General features: G+C 42.8%; 1 protein-coding gene across 1 annotated transcript in view; it reads right to left on the reverse strand.

Annotated features, from left to right (window-relative positions):
• LOC129696043 (lipoxygenase homology domain-containing protein 1-like) overlaps nt 1–15,269 on the reverse strand; it is a 185,140-nt gene that overhangs the window by 118,394 nt on the left and 51,477 nt on the right. Inside the window, exons 9-13 of the mRNA XM_055633450.1 lie at nt 12,049–12,127; nt 10,243–10,321; nt 9,243–9,319; nt 9,074–9,105; nt 8,759–8,903 (exon numbers count right to left, since the gene is read on the reverse strand). Of these exons, the coding sequence (XP_055489425.1) occupies nt 8,759–8,903; nt 9,074–9,105; nt 9,243–9,319; nt 10,243–10,321; nt 12,049–12,127 (412 nt within the window). The remainder of the gene's footprint in view (nt 1–8,758; nt 8,904–9,073; nt 9,106–9,242; nt 9,320–10,242; nt 10,322–12,048; nt 12,128–15,269) is intronic.

Here is a 15,269-nt window from a genome sequence, read left to right on the forward strand (position 1 = left end):
GAAGGATTGAAGAGCAGAAGGGAACAATAGTCGCAGCAAAAAAGAACACAACATCTCCGAGATAATCTGGAGGGAAACCAAGAGAGAAGGGCACAAGAGACACAGCAAGAAAGATCTCAGCGTCTCCAAGATAGTCGGGGGAGACAGCGGGAGAGAAGTGCATAAGAGATGCAGCAAAAACAACTCAACGTCTCAGAGATAACTGAGAGAGAGCAGGAGAGAAGGGCTGAAGAGACACATCAAGAAACAACTGAACGTATCAGAGATAAAGGAGAGAGGGAGCCGAAGAGAAGGGGTGAAGAGATGCGTCCAGTAACAACTCAACGTCTCTGAGATTAATAAAAATCTAGCAGGCAAGCAGGATGCTTTCTCCAACTACTCCCATTTGAAGGCCACTATCTTCCACCGCTTCTACCCAGTGCTTGGTACCTACTTCCAGCAGCCACTGGTTGTCCTCCAGGATGCACCGAGCCACAGCCTGTTCCATGCTGGTCACCAGGGCGAATTCGGCACATAGACTCTCACGGCCGCGGCGCAACTCTTCGGACGCCTCTGATGGGCCGGGACTCTTGCACTGAGATTGCTCCATGGCTGGAGCTGCAGCGAGCAACTTGCCAGCCCGGCAAACACTCCCCAGCCCCGGATCCCAGTCCGCATCTGCCCCCACCGCTGTTTTGGCTTCCATCCCTCCCTCCGCACCGGCTCTCCAACACCCATGACCAGGTTGCTCAGCAGCGCCTCTTCCAAAGCCAGAGACATTGAAACATGTCTAGCCAAAAAAGTGGGGAGCTGCAGCCCACCCGGTTCCGTGCCCCATGTACCTCTCTCCTGCCATTCGCCTGCCTCGCTCATGTCAGCCGCTTCCAGAAAATCCTTAAATTCCGACTGCCACCGGGAGCAGGACATGGCCTTACTTGCTGTGCTGGGTGACACTCATTCACTGCCCGGTCCGTATCCTTCAATGTAAATTTGCACGGGGACATGGTTTGGAGGTGTGTGACAGTTTGGTCAAGTGAGAATAACAGAGAATAAGAATGCTGCTGTCTTGTCAACAAACGCGCACACAAGCAGTTGCTACTATTTTTGAAATTCTCGTTGATCACAGAATTTCTCACGATAGAGCATGAGAAATTTATGATCAGCGTGAGAGCGTGAGAATTGGACAGCTCTGCTGGAACCCGCAGGTCAGGCAGCATATCTGGAGAACATGATAAAATGACATTTTGAGTTGGGCCTAAAACGTCACCTATCCATGTTTTACAGAAATGCGGCCTGACCCGCTGGGTTGCTCCAGCTCTTTGTGTCTTTTTTATTTAAACCAGCATCTGCAGCTCCTTGTATCTCTTTTTTACACCACATCAATTGGTTTTTCTCATAACTATAGTGTAGACTACGAACTCAAAAAAACTCAAGAAATTTTCCATTCAAAACCCATGGTCCATCCTGCATATCCTGTTTTTTTTTTCTAACCCTCTGCTGCAAAATCTATAGTAATCGGTTCTGCAGATGCTTGGTAAACTATGTTTTCATTTTTCTTCTGTTCATAAATAGTGGGGTTAGAGATTCTGCTTTTTAATCTGTGGGAGCAATTCTGGAATTCTTGGAATGTCAAAAGATAATAAACAATGCATCAATTAGTTCCAGGGAGGAGAAGTGTGTGGGAGGAGGGGAGGTGTGGGAGGGAGAGCGTCGTGTGGGGGGAGGGGGGGATTATGGGGGAGGGGGATTATGGAGGAGGGGGTGTTGTGGCGGCGGGGGGGTTTGTGGGAAAGGGGGAGTTGAGGGGGGGGGGGGGGGGTTGAGGGGGCAGGGGGTGTGTGGGTTGGGGGGGGGTTGTGGGGTGGGGGGGCGGGGTGTGTGGGGCGGGCGGGTGTGTGAAAGCAGATGTGTGTGGAGGGCGGGTGTGTGGTGGGGCGAGTAGGTGTGTGTGGGGGGACTATGTGTGGGGGGGGACTATGTGTGGGGGATGGGTTGTGTGGGGGATGGGTTGTGTGTGGGGATGGGTTGTGTGGGCATGTGGGAGTTGTGGGGGAGAGGGGTTTGTGGGCGGGGGGATTGAGCTCAGAGAAAAAAACACGGGGGAAGACCCATGGGGGAGAAGGGGGCATCACGGGATGGGGGGGAGGTGCCAGCTAGGGGGACCAAAGGGGTAGTGGCAGAAATTGGCGGTGCAATGGGGTCTCACTGCGGGCGCTTTCCATTTGGCGACATCTCCAACTACGGGCTGGGCTGGGGTCTCCGGCTGGGCTGGGCTGGGCTGGGTCTCCGACTCTGGGCTGGGCTGGGTCTCCGACTCTGGGCTGCTGCTTGGGGCGGTGGGCTGTGCTGCTTGGGGTGGGACGGGGCTGCTGCTTGGGGTGGGGGGGCGGGGCTGCTGCTTGGGTGGGCGGGGCGGGGGCTGCTGCTGCTGGGGGGGGGGGGGGGCTGCTGTTTGGGGGGGGGGCTGCTGCTTGGGGCGGGGGCGGGGCTGCTGCTTGGGGCGGGGGCTGCTGCTTGGGGCGGGCTGGGCTACTCCAGTAAAGATGCGATGGCGCAGGAAGGGGCAGACCATCCCGGGGAGTAACAGGGGAAGAGACTAATCCGCGTGGCGCTGACTGGCAGGAGAAGAGATCGATCTGCGCATGCTCGGATTTTCTGATTTTTAAAACTCGCTAACTTTTACGACATTCAACCGATCGGAACGAAACTTGGTGCACTTGCAGCATAGGAGAACGGTGAGTGAACTGGCACAAAATCGTAGAGCTGTCGCAAACCGTTTTTGCACAAATAGAAAGACCGCCAAACCGGAAGATGACAAGATCAGAGTTTTAGTTATGTACTAGACTAAGTGGGACCCGTTGGGTCCCATGTTCACATGGGAGGGCTGGTCCCCCAACGCAATATTCCACTTCTCCACCAATTCCAATATTGGTGGCCAGTGGGGGGGCTTTCTTGAGTGCTGGTATGTGTTCTTGGGGTGGCAGCTCAGTCCCTCAAGCCTGATCTGCTGGCAGCTAACTCACGGCTGGTGTGCTGTCAGTTGACTCATGACTGTTCCTTGAAATTCCATTTCAAGCGGGGTGCAAGGCCACCAAATTCAAGTGCAGTTTCTTACCACTATGAGCAGGGTGCAAGGCCACCGAATTCAAGTGCAGTTTTCAACCGCTTCAAGCAGGGTGCAAGGCCACCAAATTCAAGTGCAGTTTCATACCACTTCAAGCTGGATCCATGGCCACCAAATTCAAGTGCAGTTTCATACCACTTTCAGCAGGGTGCAAGGCCACCAAATTCAAGTGCAGTTTCATACCACTTCAAGCAGGATGTAAGGCCACCAAATTCAAGTGCAGTTTCATTCCACTTCAAGCAGGGTCGAAGGCCACCAAATTCAAATGCAGCTTCATACCATTTCATGCAGGGTGAAACCACCGTGAAACCACCATAAAACCACACAAAAAAACAAACTCACAGTTCAGTAGACATTCAGTTTGTTCAGTTGATTCACAGCTCAGACAGAGTCAATGACCTCTCCCTCCCCCATCATGCAGAGACTGAGCCACACCCACACTTCCGGGTTTTATAACCCCTCCCCCTCCCACCGGAAAAGGTGTGGCTTTCAGGGCGTGATTGACAGGAGAGAGATTCTCAACATTTTTTAAACACTAATAACACTTTTATTTTTCATTGATGAGAAGAATTCTCTGCACCTGCTCAGCGGAGGGGGGACTGAGTAAGATGGCCAAAAATCACAGCCGTAAGTGGTAGCATTTTATCTTAAATCAATATACAGTGCAAACAGGAAGTAAGTGCATTTGTGCCTTTCAACATTAAACCAATGCTCCCAAGCCACCATCTACAGTAAGTAGTTCCTTTCAACTTCAAGCCAAAGCACCCAAACAACTATTTGCAGGCAGTGCCTTTTTACTTCAAACAAACCATATTTAGATTTCCAAACCACATTAAGGGTACTCAGTTGTGTAGACATTTGTTCAGTGTTATTCAGAGCACAGAGAGACGTGACCCTTGGCTTCATCCATCTTGCAGAGACTGAGGGAGGCACACCACTTCCTGGTTTTATAGTCCCGCCCCCTCCCTCCAGCAGGTGCAACAGAGAGAATGGTGATTTTTTAAACTTCAAGCAAAAGCTCCCAAGCCACCATTTGCAGTAAGAAATGCCTTTCAACATCAAGCCAAATCACCCAAGTCATCATTTGCAGTAAGTAGTGCCTTTCAACTTTAAGCCAAAGCACCCAAGCCATCATTTGCAGTAAGTAGTGCCTTTCAATTTCAAACAAAGCACCCAAGCCACCATTTGCAGCAAGTAGTGCCTTTCAACCTCAAGCCAAAGCACCCAAGCCACCATTTGCAGTAAGTAGTGGCTTTCAACTTCATGCCACCATTTGCAGTAAGTAGTGCCTTTCAACTTCAAGCCAAATCACCCACCACCATTTGCAGTAATTAGTGCCTTTCAACTTCAAGCCAATACACCCAAGCCACCATTTGCAATAAGTAGTGCCTTTCAACTTCAAGCCAAAGCTCCCAGGCCACTATTTGCAGTAAATAGCGCAATTCAACTTCAAGCCAAAGCACCCAAGCCATCATTTGCAGCACGTCGAGTCTTTCAACTTCAAGCCAAAGCACCCAAGCCACCATTTGCAGTAAGTAGTGCCCTTCAACTTCAAGCCAAAGCACCCAAGCCACCATTTGCAGTAAGAAGTGCCTTTTAACTTCAAGCCAAATCGCCCGCCACCATGTGCAGTAAGTAGTGCCTTTCAACTTCAAGCCAAAGCTCCCAGGCCACTATTTGCAGTAAGTAGTGCCTTTCAACTTTAAACCAAAGCTCCCAAGCCACTATTTACAGTAAATAGTGCCTTTCAACTTCAAGCCAAAGCACCCAAACAACCATTTGCAGGCAGTGCCTTTTTACTTCAAACAAACCATATTTTCATTTTCAAACCACATTAAGGGTACTCACAGTTGTGAGGACATTTGTTCAGTTTTATTCAGAACTCATAGAGACGTGACCCTTGGCTTCATCCATCTTGCAGAGAGTGAGTGAGGCACACCACTTCCTGGTTTTATAGTCCCTCTCCCCCCTCCCTCCAGCAGGTGCAGCAGAGAGAATGGTGATTTTTTTAAACTTCAAGCCAAAGCTCCCAAGCCATGGATACTAGGCCTTTAAGGACAGTTATTTGTTCAGATTCAAGTTTAGCAATAAAGAGTTTACAGCACAGCCATTCAGACAGTAGACCAGACATTTTGATTGAAATACAACAAACACTATTCAGAATTCAAATGATGGGGCTTACAGTCATATTTTTATGGGTACAAGCACACATTGGCATTAGAGGAAACAAAATGGCAGATAAGGTAGCAAAAGAGGTAACAAAAAGAAGTAAGATTGATTTAAGTATTAACATAGGTAAAACTGAAATCAAAGACATTATTAAGCAAAGACTGAAGGAAAGATGGCAAAAACAATGGGAGGAGGAGCGGAAAGGACGGTGGTTCTACATAGTCCAGAGGAAAGTGGGAGAAATGAGATGTGCAGGAAAAAACAGAAAAGAGGAGACAGTAATTTCAAGAATCAGATTTCGACACACTGGTCTGAACTACACTTTTTATAATAGGCAAGCATAATACAGGCAGATGTGAATACTGTGGGCAAGAAGAGACAATAGAGCATGTCATTGTACATTGTGAGAGGTATGAGGAAGAAAGAAGACAAATGAGTGAACGATTCAGAAAAGAAAAAGTACAATTTGATTTAGTAGATATTTTACAAAAGAATTCATATAAGTGCTATCAAATCCTTTTGCTTTTTCTCAGGGTAACCAATTTGTTCGGAAAGATATAGGTTATTAGTATATAAGTTATAATGTTATTTGATCCACACTCCATACCAGTTGGTGGCGGTAATGCACTAAAAAGTTGTTTGCCAACCGCCAAAAAAAAACTACATAGAAGAAGAAGAAGAAGCTCCCAAGCCACCATTTGCAGTAAGTAGTGCTCTTCAACTTCAAGCCAAAGCAGCCAAGCCATCATTTTCAGTTAGTGGCTTTCAACTTCAAGCCAAAGCACCCAAACAACCATTTGCAGGCAGTGCCTTTTTACTTCAAACAAACCATATTTTCATTTTCAAACCACATTAAGGGTACTCACAGTTGTGAGGACATTTGTTCAGTTTTATTCAGAACTCATAGAGACGTGACCCTTGGCTTCATCCATCTTGCAGAGAGTGAGTGAGGCACACCACTTCCTGGTTTTATAGTCCCTCTCCCTCCCTCCAGCAGGTGCAGCAGAGAGAATGGTGATTTTTTTAAACTTCAAGCCAAAGCTCCCAAGCCATGGATACTAGGCCTTTAAGGACAGTTATTTGTTCAGATTCAAGTTTAGCAATAAAGAGTTTACAGCACAGCCATTCAGACAGTAGACCAGACATTTTGATTGAAATACAACAAACACTATTCAGAATTCAAATGATGGGGCTTACAGTCATATTTTTATGGGTACAAGCACACATTGGCATTAGAGGAAACAAAATGGCAGATAAGGTAGCAAAAGAGGTAACAAAAAGAAGTAAGATTGATTTAAGTATTAACATAGGTAAAACTGAAATCAAAGACATTATTAAGCAAAGACTGAAGGAAAGATGGCAAAAACAATGGGAGGAGGAGCGGAAAGGACGGTGGTTCTACATAGTCCAGAGGAAAGTGGGAGAAATGAGATGTGCAGGAAAAAACAGAAAAGAGGAGACAGTAATTTCAAGAATCAGATTTCGACACACTGGTCTGAACTACACTTTTTATAATAGGCAAGCATAATACAGGCAGATGTGAATACTGTGGGCAAGAAGAGACAATAGAGCATGTCATTGTACATTGTGAGAGGTATGAGGAAGAAAGAAGACAAATGAGTGAACGATTCAGAAAAGAAAAAGTACAATTTGATTTAGTAGATATTTTACAAAAGAATTCATATAAGTGCTATCAAATCCTATTGCTTTTTCTCAGGGTAACCAATTTGTTCGGAAAGATATAGGTTATTAGTATATAAGTTATAATGTTATTTGATCCACACTCCATACCAGTTGGTGGCGGTAATGCACTAAAAAGTTGTTTGCCAACCGCCAAAAAAAAACTACATAGAAGAAGAAGAAGAAGCTCCCAAGCCACCATTTGCAGTAAATAGTGCAATTCAACTTCAAGCCAAATCACCCAAGCCATCATTTGCAGTAAGTAGTGCTCTTCAACTTCAAGCCAAAGCAGCCAAGCCATCATTTTCAGTTAGTGGCTTTCAACTTCAAGCCAAAGCACCAAAGCCACCATTTCCAGTAAGTAGTGCCTTTCAACTTCATGCCACCATTTGCAGTAAGTAGTGCCTTTCAACTTCAAGCCAAAGCGTCAAGCCACCATGTGCAGTAAGTAGAGCTTTCAACTTCAAGCAAATCACCCGCCACCATTTTCAGTAAGTAGAGCCTTTCAACTTCAAGCCAAAACACCCAAGCCACCATTTGCAGTAAGTAGTGCCTTTCAACTTCAAGCCAAAGCTCCCAAGCCACCATTTTACAGTAAGTAGTGCCTTTCAACTTTAAACCAAAGCTCCCAAGCCACCATTTGCAGTAAGTAGTGCCTTTCAACTTCAAGCCAAAGCACCCAAACAACTATTTGCAGGCAGTGCCTTTTTACTTCAAACAAACCATATTTCTTATTTTCGAACCATAAGGGTACTCACAGTTGTGTAGACATTTGTTCAGTGTTATTCAGAGCTCAGGGAGACGTGACCCTTGGCTTCATCCATCTTGCAGAGACTGAGGGAGGCACACCACTTCCTGGTTTTATAGTCCCTCCCCCTCCCTCCAGCAGGTGCAGCAGAGAGAATAGTGATTTTTTTTTTAAAACATTAATATCTCTCTGATTTTTCATAGATGGAAAAAATTCTACACACCCGTAAGGCAGAGAGGGGCTATGAGCAAGGTGGCCAAAAATGACGGCCGTAGGGGGCGGCGTTCTGTCGGAAATCGCAGCACAATGGGCCATAAGCGGTCAAGATCAGAGATTTAGTAATATAGATAGATTGTATTTGATTTCCTCATTCACTTTACATTTTCAGACCACCACTGAATTCTCAGAAAGGTTTCTGTGTCTTCTTCCACAAAGGCAGACACAACATATTTTTGAATTTTCAGTCTGTAAGTGACCCCCCCAGTTACACTCGTTGGTCTTTTTTCTCTGACCTTTCCATAGAAGCTCTTACATTTATTGAATGTATTTCACCAGATTCCTCTCAAATTCTATTTCCCCTTTCCATGTCAAATTCTGGTTCCCCTTTGCAGAATTGTGATATTTCCCCCATCAATAGACTTTTAATATTTTATCTAATTTGCTGAATGTTTTTGTTTTAAGGAGGAAGCATGCAAAGAAGTCCGTTTCAACAATGTCTGTGTTGTTGTTAACCCGCACAGTGAAGTTTTTAATAACAGGATAATGAAATAAATCTTAGGAATTTCAGGCAGCTCTTGCCATGAACGAGTCACTCTCATTACTCCTCTCAGTGATAAGTATAGTAATTAAATTAGATTACAGCTGTATATTGTGTAAATACAAACACGTCTAATAATTATTTTGCTAGCTCAGAACCTAAATATTATATAGCTTCTTGTGATATGATATTTCGATGCTATGCATTTCTAGAACTTCATACCATTGAGATGAAGGGGAAATAAATTTTAGCCTGCGTACTTACCAAATAAACAATTAAATTACATTCTAATCTTTCATACCATTGTGATCATCCTTCTCTCCAGTAGCATCAACAGTGCCATCTGGCATCAGACGTATGAACTTTCCAATTGGTTTGCAATAAAACTGCAAAATCCTCCCTGCCATGAACTTCCACTTCTCAACAGCCCACTGATTAGAGAGATAAAAGCACCGTTAATTAATGTCCTGATCAGGGAAGTAAGATTTAAGTCAACAAACACTGACTTTTAAAAAATACAATCTGGGTTTTAACTGTTTGATGCTCTGCAAATTCTAATGGACTTCCAACATGTTTACATGAAATTAATTCAAGAAAGGGAAGAAGTGCTTCTTACAATTTCCTTTCTTCGCAATTCCAGCTCATGTTCTGCAAAGATAAAAAGTTGACATCAGTTGCCATTAAGCAAAAATGCAGAAACGTCTGTTCATTATGATAACAGAACATTTCTTATGCACAACAGAAGCCATCTGGTGAAGTTTGTACTAGATTACTGTGATACTTACTTGCCGGAAAGGTAAAGTTATCAGCAACGTAAAGTTCCCGTGCAATTTTACCATCCTCTTCTCCCTGGTCCAGCCATCTGCCAAGAGAAAATTAGATACAGCATGTAGTTTGCAATGTGTCAAAATATATGTCTGGCTTAAAAGTATTTGGCTCAATTCAGCTTGTAAACTGTGAGGCTGTTAAAAAAAACTGAGACGAGTATATCACATGTTTGTCACACATTTAGAGCTTCTTTCCTCCAGCTCTGCTACCAACTAATAGCTCCATAGTTATAGAAAAATTGATGGGAAACAGATGATTTATAATCCTTCTTCAAACATATTTATGCATTTTTAGATTTTAGATTTTTTAAACTAATTTCTAGTCATTTTCAGGTTGAATAGATAGAAGAAGAAGAATTCTATTCAAAAATAAAACATCCCTACTGAATTAATGATTAAAATACCCAATATAAAAGGAATCATCTTGAAGTAAATACAAAATAAATAGATATTTAGAAATTTTTAGAATGTAGAAAAAATAGAAAACTGAGAATACTAAAACTAAATTTGTTGTAGCTAAATCAAAAGTCATCAGTTTTAATGCATTTTATTACGCATACATAAAACATAATGATCAAAAGTTGGTCATCATAACCAGTATGGTAGACAAATCATTGGATTTCTGATGAGCAAGTAAAATAACAAAGAACAATTGAGAATCCATATGACTGGAGAAATTCTTAAATGGCAAAAAGTTTCTCAAATAAAATCACAATAAGTAGAAGATGAATTAAAGTTTAAGGTAGGAAGCACAAATGTTAAGACATTGCATTGCCCAGTTGCCATAATTGAAGTGATTCTTATTTGTAAATTTAATCTGTATTATGCAGGATTTAATACTTTGTGGTTAATAAATGCAGACATTAAGCATTATAATAGATTTGTTTAATTTGCTCCATAAGGTTAAAAATATTGGTAAGCCAATACTTTATATATTCATATATAAATTAATTCAAACCTGTGGCATGGAAAAAGAAATCCTTTGCTGCCTTTAACAGAGTCTTTTATTGTAATCTTCTCCAGAAACCAGCCATGTCCTGTGATATAAGAGGAAGCAGAAAGACTGATTATAAATACAGCTGTGGATAATCGCTTGTTTTCACATTTGTGGAAAATATACAGTACAGAAGATAATATGAAATTGTTGAAGAATGGCATATAACACATTTAGAATTGTCGCTTCATTTGTTACTTTATAGTTATAGATTTTATCCCATTACATTCGAAACAACATCAGCAAAAATAAAAATAATCCATCTCTTCTGAAATTGAAAATTAACAAGAATGCTACCAGTATATAAATCAATGTTGGTCACCACACAGGCAAATAGAAAATCAAACTTGCTCAATTAAAAATATATTGATTAACCCTTACCTGCAGGAGATCTTTGCTCCTGATTCTCCACAAATGTAATTGAATTTAAATTAAACCTAAAAGGCAGTACTTTGAATAATTTCTCATACCTTTACCCATCTGAAGGCAAATGCCAGGAAATTAAATCTCAATATACAATCCCTTTTTAACAATATGTCAAAATGGTATTTAATGAAATGGTATCAAAACTAATTCAGGTCAACTATCAGGAAAAGCCATGATTACTATCTAGAAGGGATTCCATGAGTGATTGTGGTTATATATATGCAAGGATATCTTTAAAAAACAAGTGTACCATGTGATCTGATTTTGATGCAGTGTTGGACCAATCATTATTGTTTAGTTTCAAGTTATTGCTTCCAACAAAAGGTGTTCTAATCATTAGTTCTACTTATTTACTTCTGCAAGCAACAACACAAAAGAATTGAAAGATACCACACAGGGAGGATGGGTCATTGTTGCTGAGTAAGTAGCAGGGCAGTGATATTTAATGGGAGAAGCAGGCTTGAGGGTACAGGTGGCCCATTTCTGCTCCCATTTTCTGAGGTAACAGCACCTGAGTGTCTTCCAAAACCTTTAGAATTTTTCAAGTACCTTTACACCATTTCATTCAAAAACAATCTCCTGTCCTGCATCACATTACACAGACAGAAAAACTTCATCTGATCTTGACAGCTTAACTGCTGCATTAGGCAATTTGTCTCATCCTGATTCCCTTTGTTCTGCCTCCCCTTCCACCATCTTCTCTGCTACCTTTTGCTCTTTCCCAGTTCTGAAGTAGGGTCTCAGGCCTGAAACATTCATTATTTTCCTTCCACACATGCTGTTTGACCAACAGAGTGTTTCCATCTTTTGTTTTTATTGGGTATAAAGTACATATTTACACATTTCCAGGGGCCAAATTAATTTATTGTTTCATTGTATCCTAGATAGATAAATCATTGATAAGTGAGCATTGTGAGTATGCACCCCATTGATGGTAACACTTCAAGCAGATACAACTGCAAGAATATATTAGAACTACAAACTATCCCTAAACTGAACCATTGATGAAGAGCAATATCCACTGACCATCTCATAATATATGCTCAAAGGAATTGATGGGATCTAAGTGCACTAGAAGGCTTGACCTGTCCATGATTGCCTACAATTGATTATAGATGTAAGGAGTCAGAGCTGATGTTGAAGAATTGTGATTAATAACATCAAAGATTTTACAGTGTAGGACCAAAGACAATAAGAATGTGTGAATTTACATGCAATCAAGATGTCCTCAACACTGCTGAGAAAGACAAAATATGCTGAAACAGACTTTTATGAGAAAATTCACAATTTGTTGAAATACATTTTGTCAAAATTAAACATTTAAAACCAGGTAAAAATTCTGACCTGCACCAAGACCGTCATGGCCAACTACAAGTTTTTGTGGTTTGCCAAGGTGCACAGCTTTCAATGAAAAGATATCAGTCTGCAACAAATTACATAAAGACTATTATGAACATTAATTATTAATCCATTTATATTGTCTGAATAATAACAATGTACAAAACAACCTCATGCCTCACCCACTGAGTCTCTCCTGCATTTTTTGTCTACCTTCGATTTTTCCAGCATCTGCAGTCCTTTCTTAAACATGTTTCATTATTTCATTATCAGTTGATGAATGAGTTACAGATTAGATAATGCATTGATTTTAGAAATATCTTGGGATTCCTGAAATGGGCCATTAACACCACCTTTCACATTATTTCTTCTGGAGGCACTATTAACATAGGCAACAAAAAGATACCAGAGATGTGAAAAAAGGCTTACAATACACAGCCGCTTTCAGCCAATGAACTACAATAGAACTCCAATAATGCAGTACCACTGAGACGTTGTTTGTTACGGTTGGTTGTAAGATGTTACACCTAACAATTTCCAAACACATTTTTTATCTCATTTTTTTAACATTAGTAAATTTTCTAGGGAACCCGTTGAGTTCAAAGCCCTCAGGAAGTTTACAAGCAACTCCAGCCATAAACCTATTCAGATTTCCAAACACAATTTTAATTTCATTTTATTTAACATTAGTAAATATTCCAAGGAACCCAGTGGGCTTAAAGCCCTCAGAAAAGCAACTCCAGCCATAAACCTATCCAGATTCACGCCTTTGGAGCTTCACACCCCAACTTTTCTCTAACTCTCTGCAGGCCAAAAGGGGCTTCTGCTCCAAGCTGGATGATGAGACAGATGATCAGCAGCTGTAGCGGGTCCTGAATGCAATCACCTCCTACAAGGCGAAATCAGGAGGCAGCTCGAATGTCGGCAAAACATCACTCCCTGATGAGCTCAATGCGTTTTACACACGGATAGGGAGAACACCAATGTGCCTTCCCGAGCCCCCATTCGCTGTGATGGTATTTCAGTCTCAGTTACAGAGGCCGACGTCAGGAAATCCTACAGAGGGGTGAACCCTCGAAAAGTGCCTGAACCTGATGGTATACCTGGTGGTGTTCTAAAAATCTGTGCGGGCCAACTGGCTGGAGTTTTTACGGACATTATCAACCTCTCACTTCTGCGGTCTGAAGTTCCCACCAGCTTCAAAAGGGCATCAATTATACCAGTGCCCAAGAAGATTAAGTGACGTGCCTCAATGACTATCGACCTGTGGCACTAACGCCTGAGGTGATGAAGTGCTTTGAGAGGTTGATCATGGTGCAAATCAACTCCTACCTCGACAGACACCTGGACACAATGCAGTTCGCTTACCGCCACAACAGATGCGATCTCGCTGGCCCTCCAATCCACTCTGGACCACTTGGACAACAAAAACTCATATGTCAGCTGTTATTCATTGATTACAGCTCGGCATTTAATACAATCACCCCCTCCAAACTGGTTACCAAACTCGCAGAACTGGGTCTCTGCGCATCCCTCTGCAATTGGATACTCAACTTCCTCATTCACAGACCACAGTCTGTTCGAAATGTATCAGACTCGATAACAATCAGCACGGGAGCACCTCAAGGCTGCGTGCTCAGCCCCCTGCCGTACTCACTCTATACTCATGAGTGCGTAGACGGTCATAGTGCGAACTCCATCATAAAGTTCGCTGACGACACCACTGTTGTGGGACGTATCACTGATGGGGATGAGTCAGAGTATAGAAGAGAGATCGAGTAACTGTCCATATGGTGCCAGCACAATAACCTGGCCCTCAACACCAGCAAAACCAAGGAACTGATTGTGGACTTTGGAAGGAGTAGGATGGGGACCCACAGTCCCGTTTATATAAACGGGTCGATGGTTGAAAGGGTCAAGAGCTTCAAATTCCTGGGCGTGCACATCTCTGAAGATCTTTCCTGGTCCGAGAACACTGATGCAATTATCAAGAAAGCCATCAGCACCTCTACTTCCTGAGAAGATAACGGAGAGTCATTTTGTCAAGGAGGACTCTCTCTAACTTCTACAGGTGCACAGCAGAGAGCATGCTGACCGGTTGCATCATGGCTTGGTTCGGCAATTTGTGCGCCCTGGAGAGGAAAAGACTACAAAAAGTAGTAAACACTGCCCAGTCCATCATCGACTCTGACCTTCCTTCCATCGAGGGGATTTATCGCAGTCTCTGCCTCAAAAAGTTATTGCGGGCTGGCCTGAACGGCGGAGCTGAGTGGGGGGGGGGGCGCGGTTCTGGTGGGCCTGAGGGGCGGAGCTGAGCGGGGGGGGGGGCGCGGTTCTGGTGGGCCTGAGGGGCGGAGCTGAGCTGAGCGGGGGGGGTCGGACGGGCCTGAGGGGCGGAGCTGAGCGGGGGGGGGGGGATACCTTGAGGAGATATCGCAGTGGAAGACAAAGTGTTTAAGAAGGAACTGCAGATGCTGGAAAATTTAAGGTAGACAAAAGTGCTGGAGAAACTCAGCGGGTGCAGCAACATCTATGGAGTGAAGGAAATAGGCAACGTTTCGGGCCGAAACCCTTCTTCAGACTTTGTCTATAATGGGGATGTTCTTCTGTAAATTTGAATGTCATTACTAAAATTGACTTTGCACATTCTCTGATAGAAATCTCTTTAAACATCAATGTGCAATCATTTTGTTTTGTAAACAAGTGTTTACAAATGTACATGTATTTTGTTCTTTAATAGTCATAAAGACTTGTTAACCTTTATTTTTTATTATCATTGATTGTCTATGTAATTATTGATCAGGAACTGTTAACTATACAGGATGAGGTACACCCAGTATATGATTTCTTCCTCAAGTGAAGTAGTTCACACAATCAGATCACAGCATAAAGGTCTGCTGTGTTGTTGGGCGGGGTTTTCTTTCTGTTTATCCTTTGCAGGAAACATAGGAAATGGTGGAAATGCTGTGTTCTACATGGAGGTAATTAGGTGGTGAAGACCTAAGTAATGAGTTGTCCTCTGACATTCCTGGCAACAATAGATACAATGACAAATGCAAAACAGCAGGATGGTGCATAGATGGTAGTGCAATCTTTGATAGCACACAATAAAATGAGCAAAGTGCAAAGTGCAATAATGGAATGAAGACACATCTGAACAAATATCACCCGTAGGCCCTTGTGCATGTTGTTCTGTTCAGTGGTTTCCTTGCTAGATAGATGAGCCT

Source organism: Leucoraja erinacea, chromosome 4, assembly GCF_028641065.1.
Source record: "Leucoraja erinacea ecotype New England chromosome 4, Leri_hhj_1, whole genome shotgun sequence".
NCBI lineage: Eukaryota > Metazoa > Chordata > Chondrichthyes > Rajiformes > Rajidae > Leucoraja > Leucoraja erinaceus.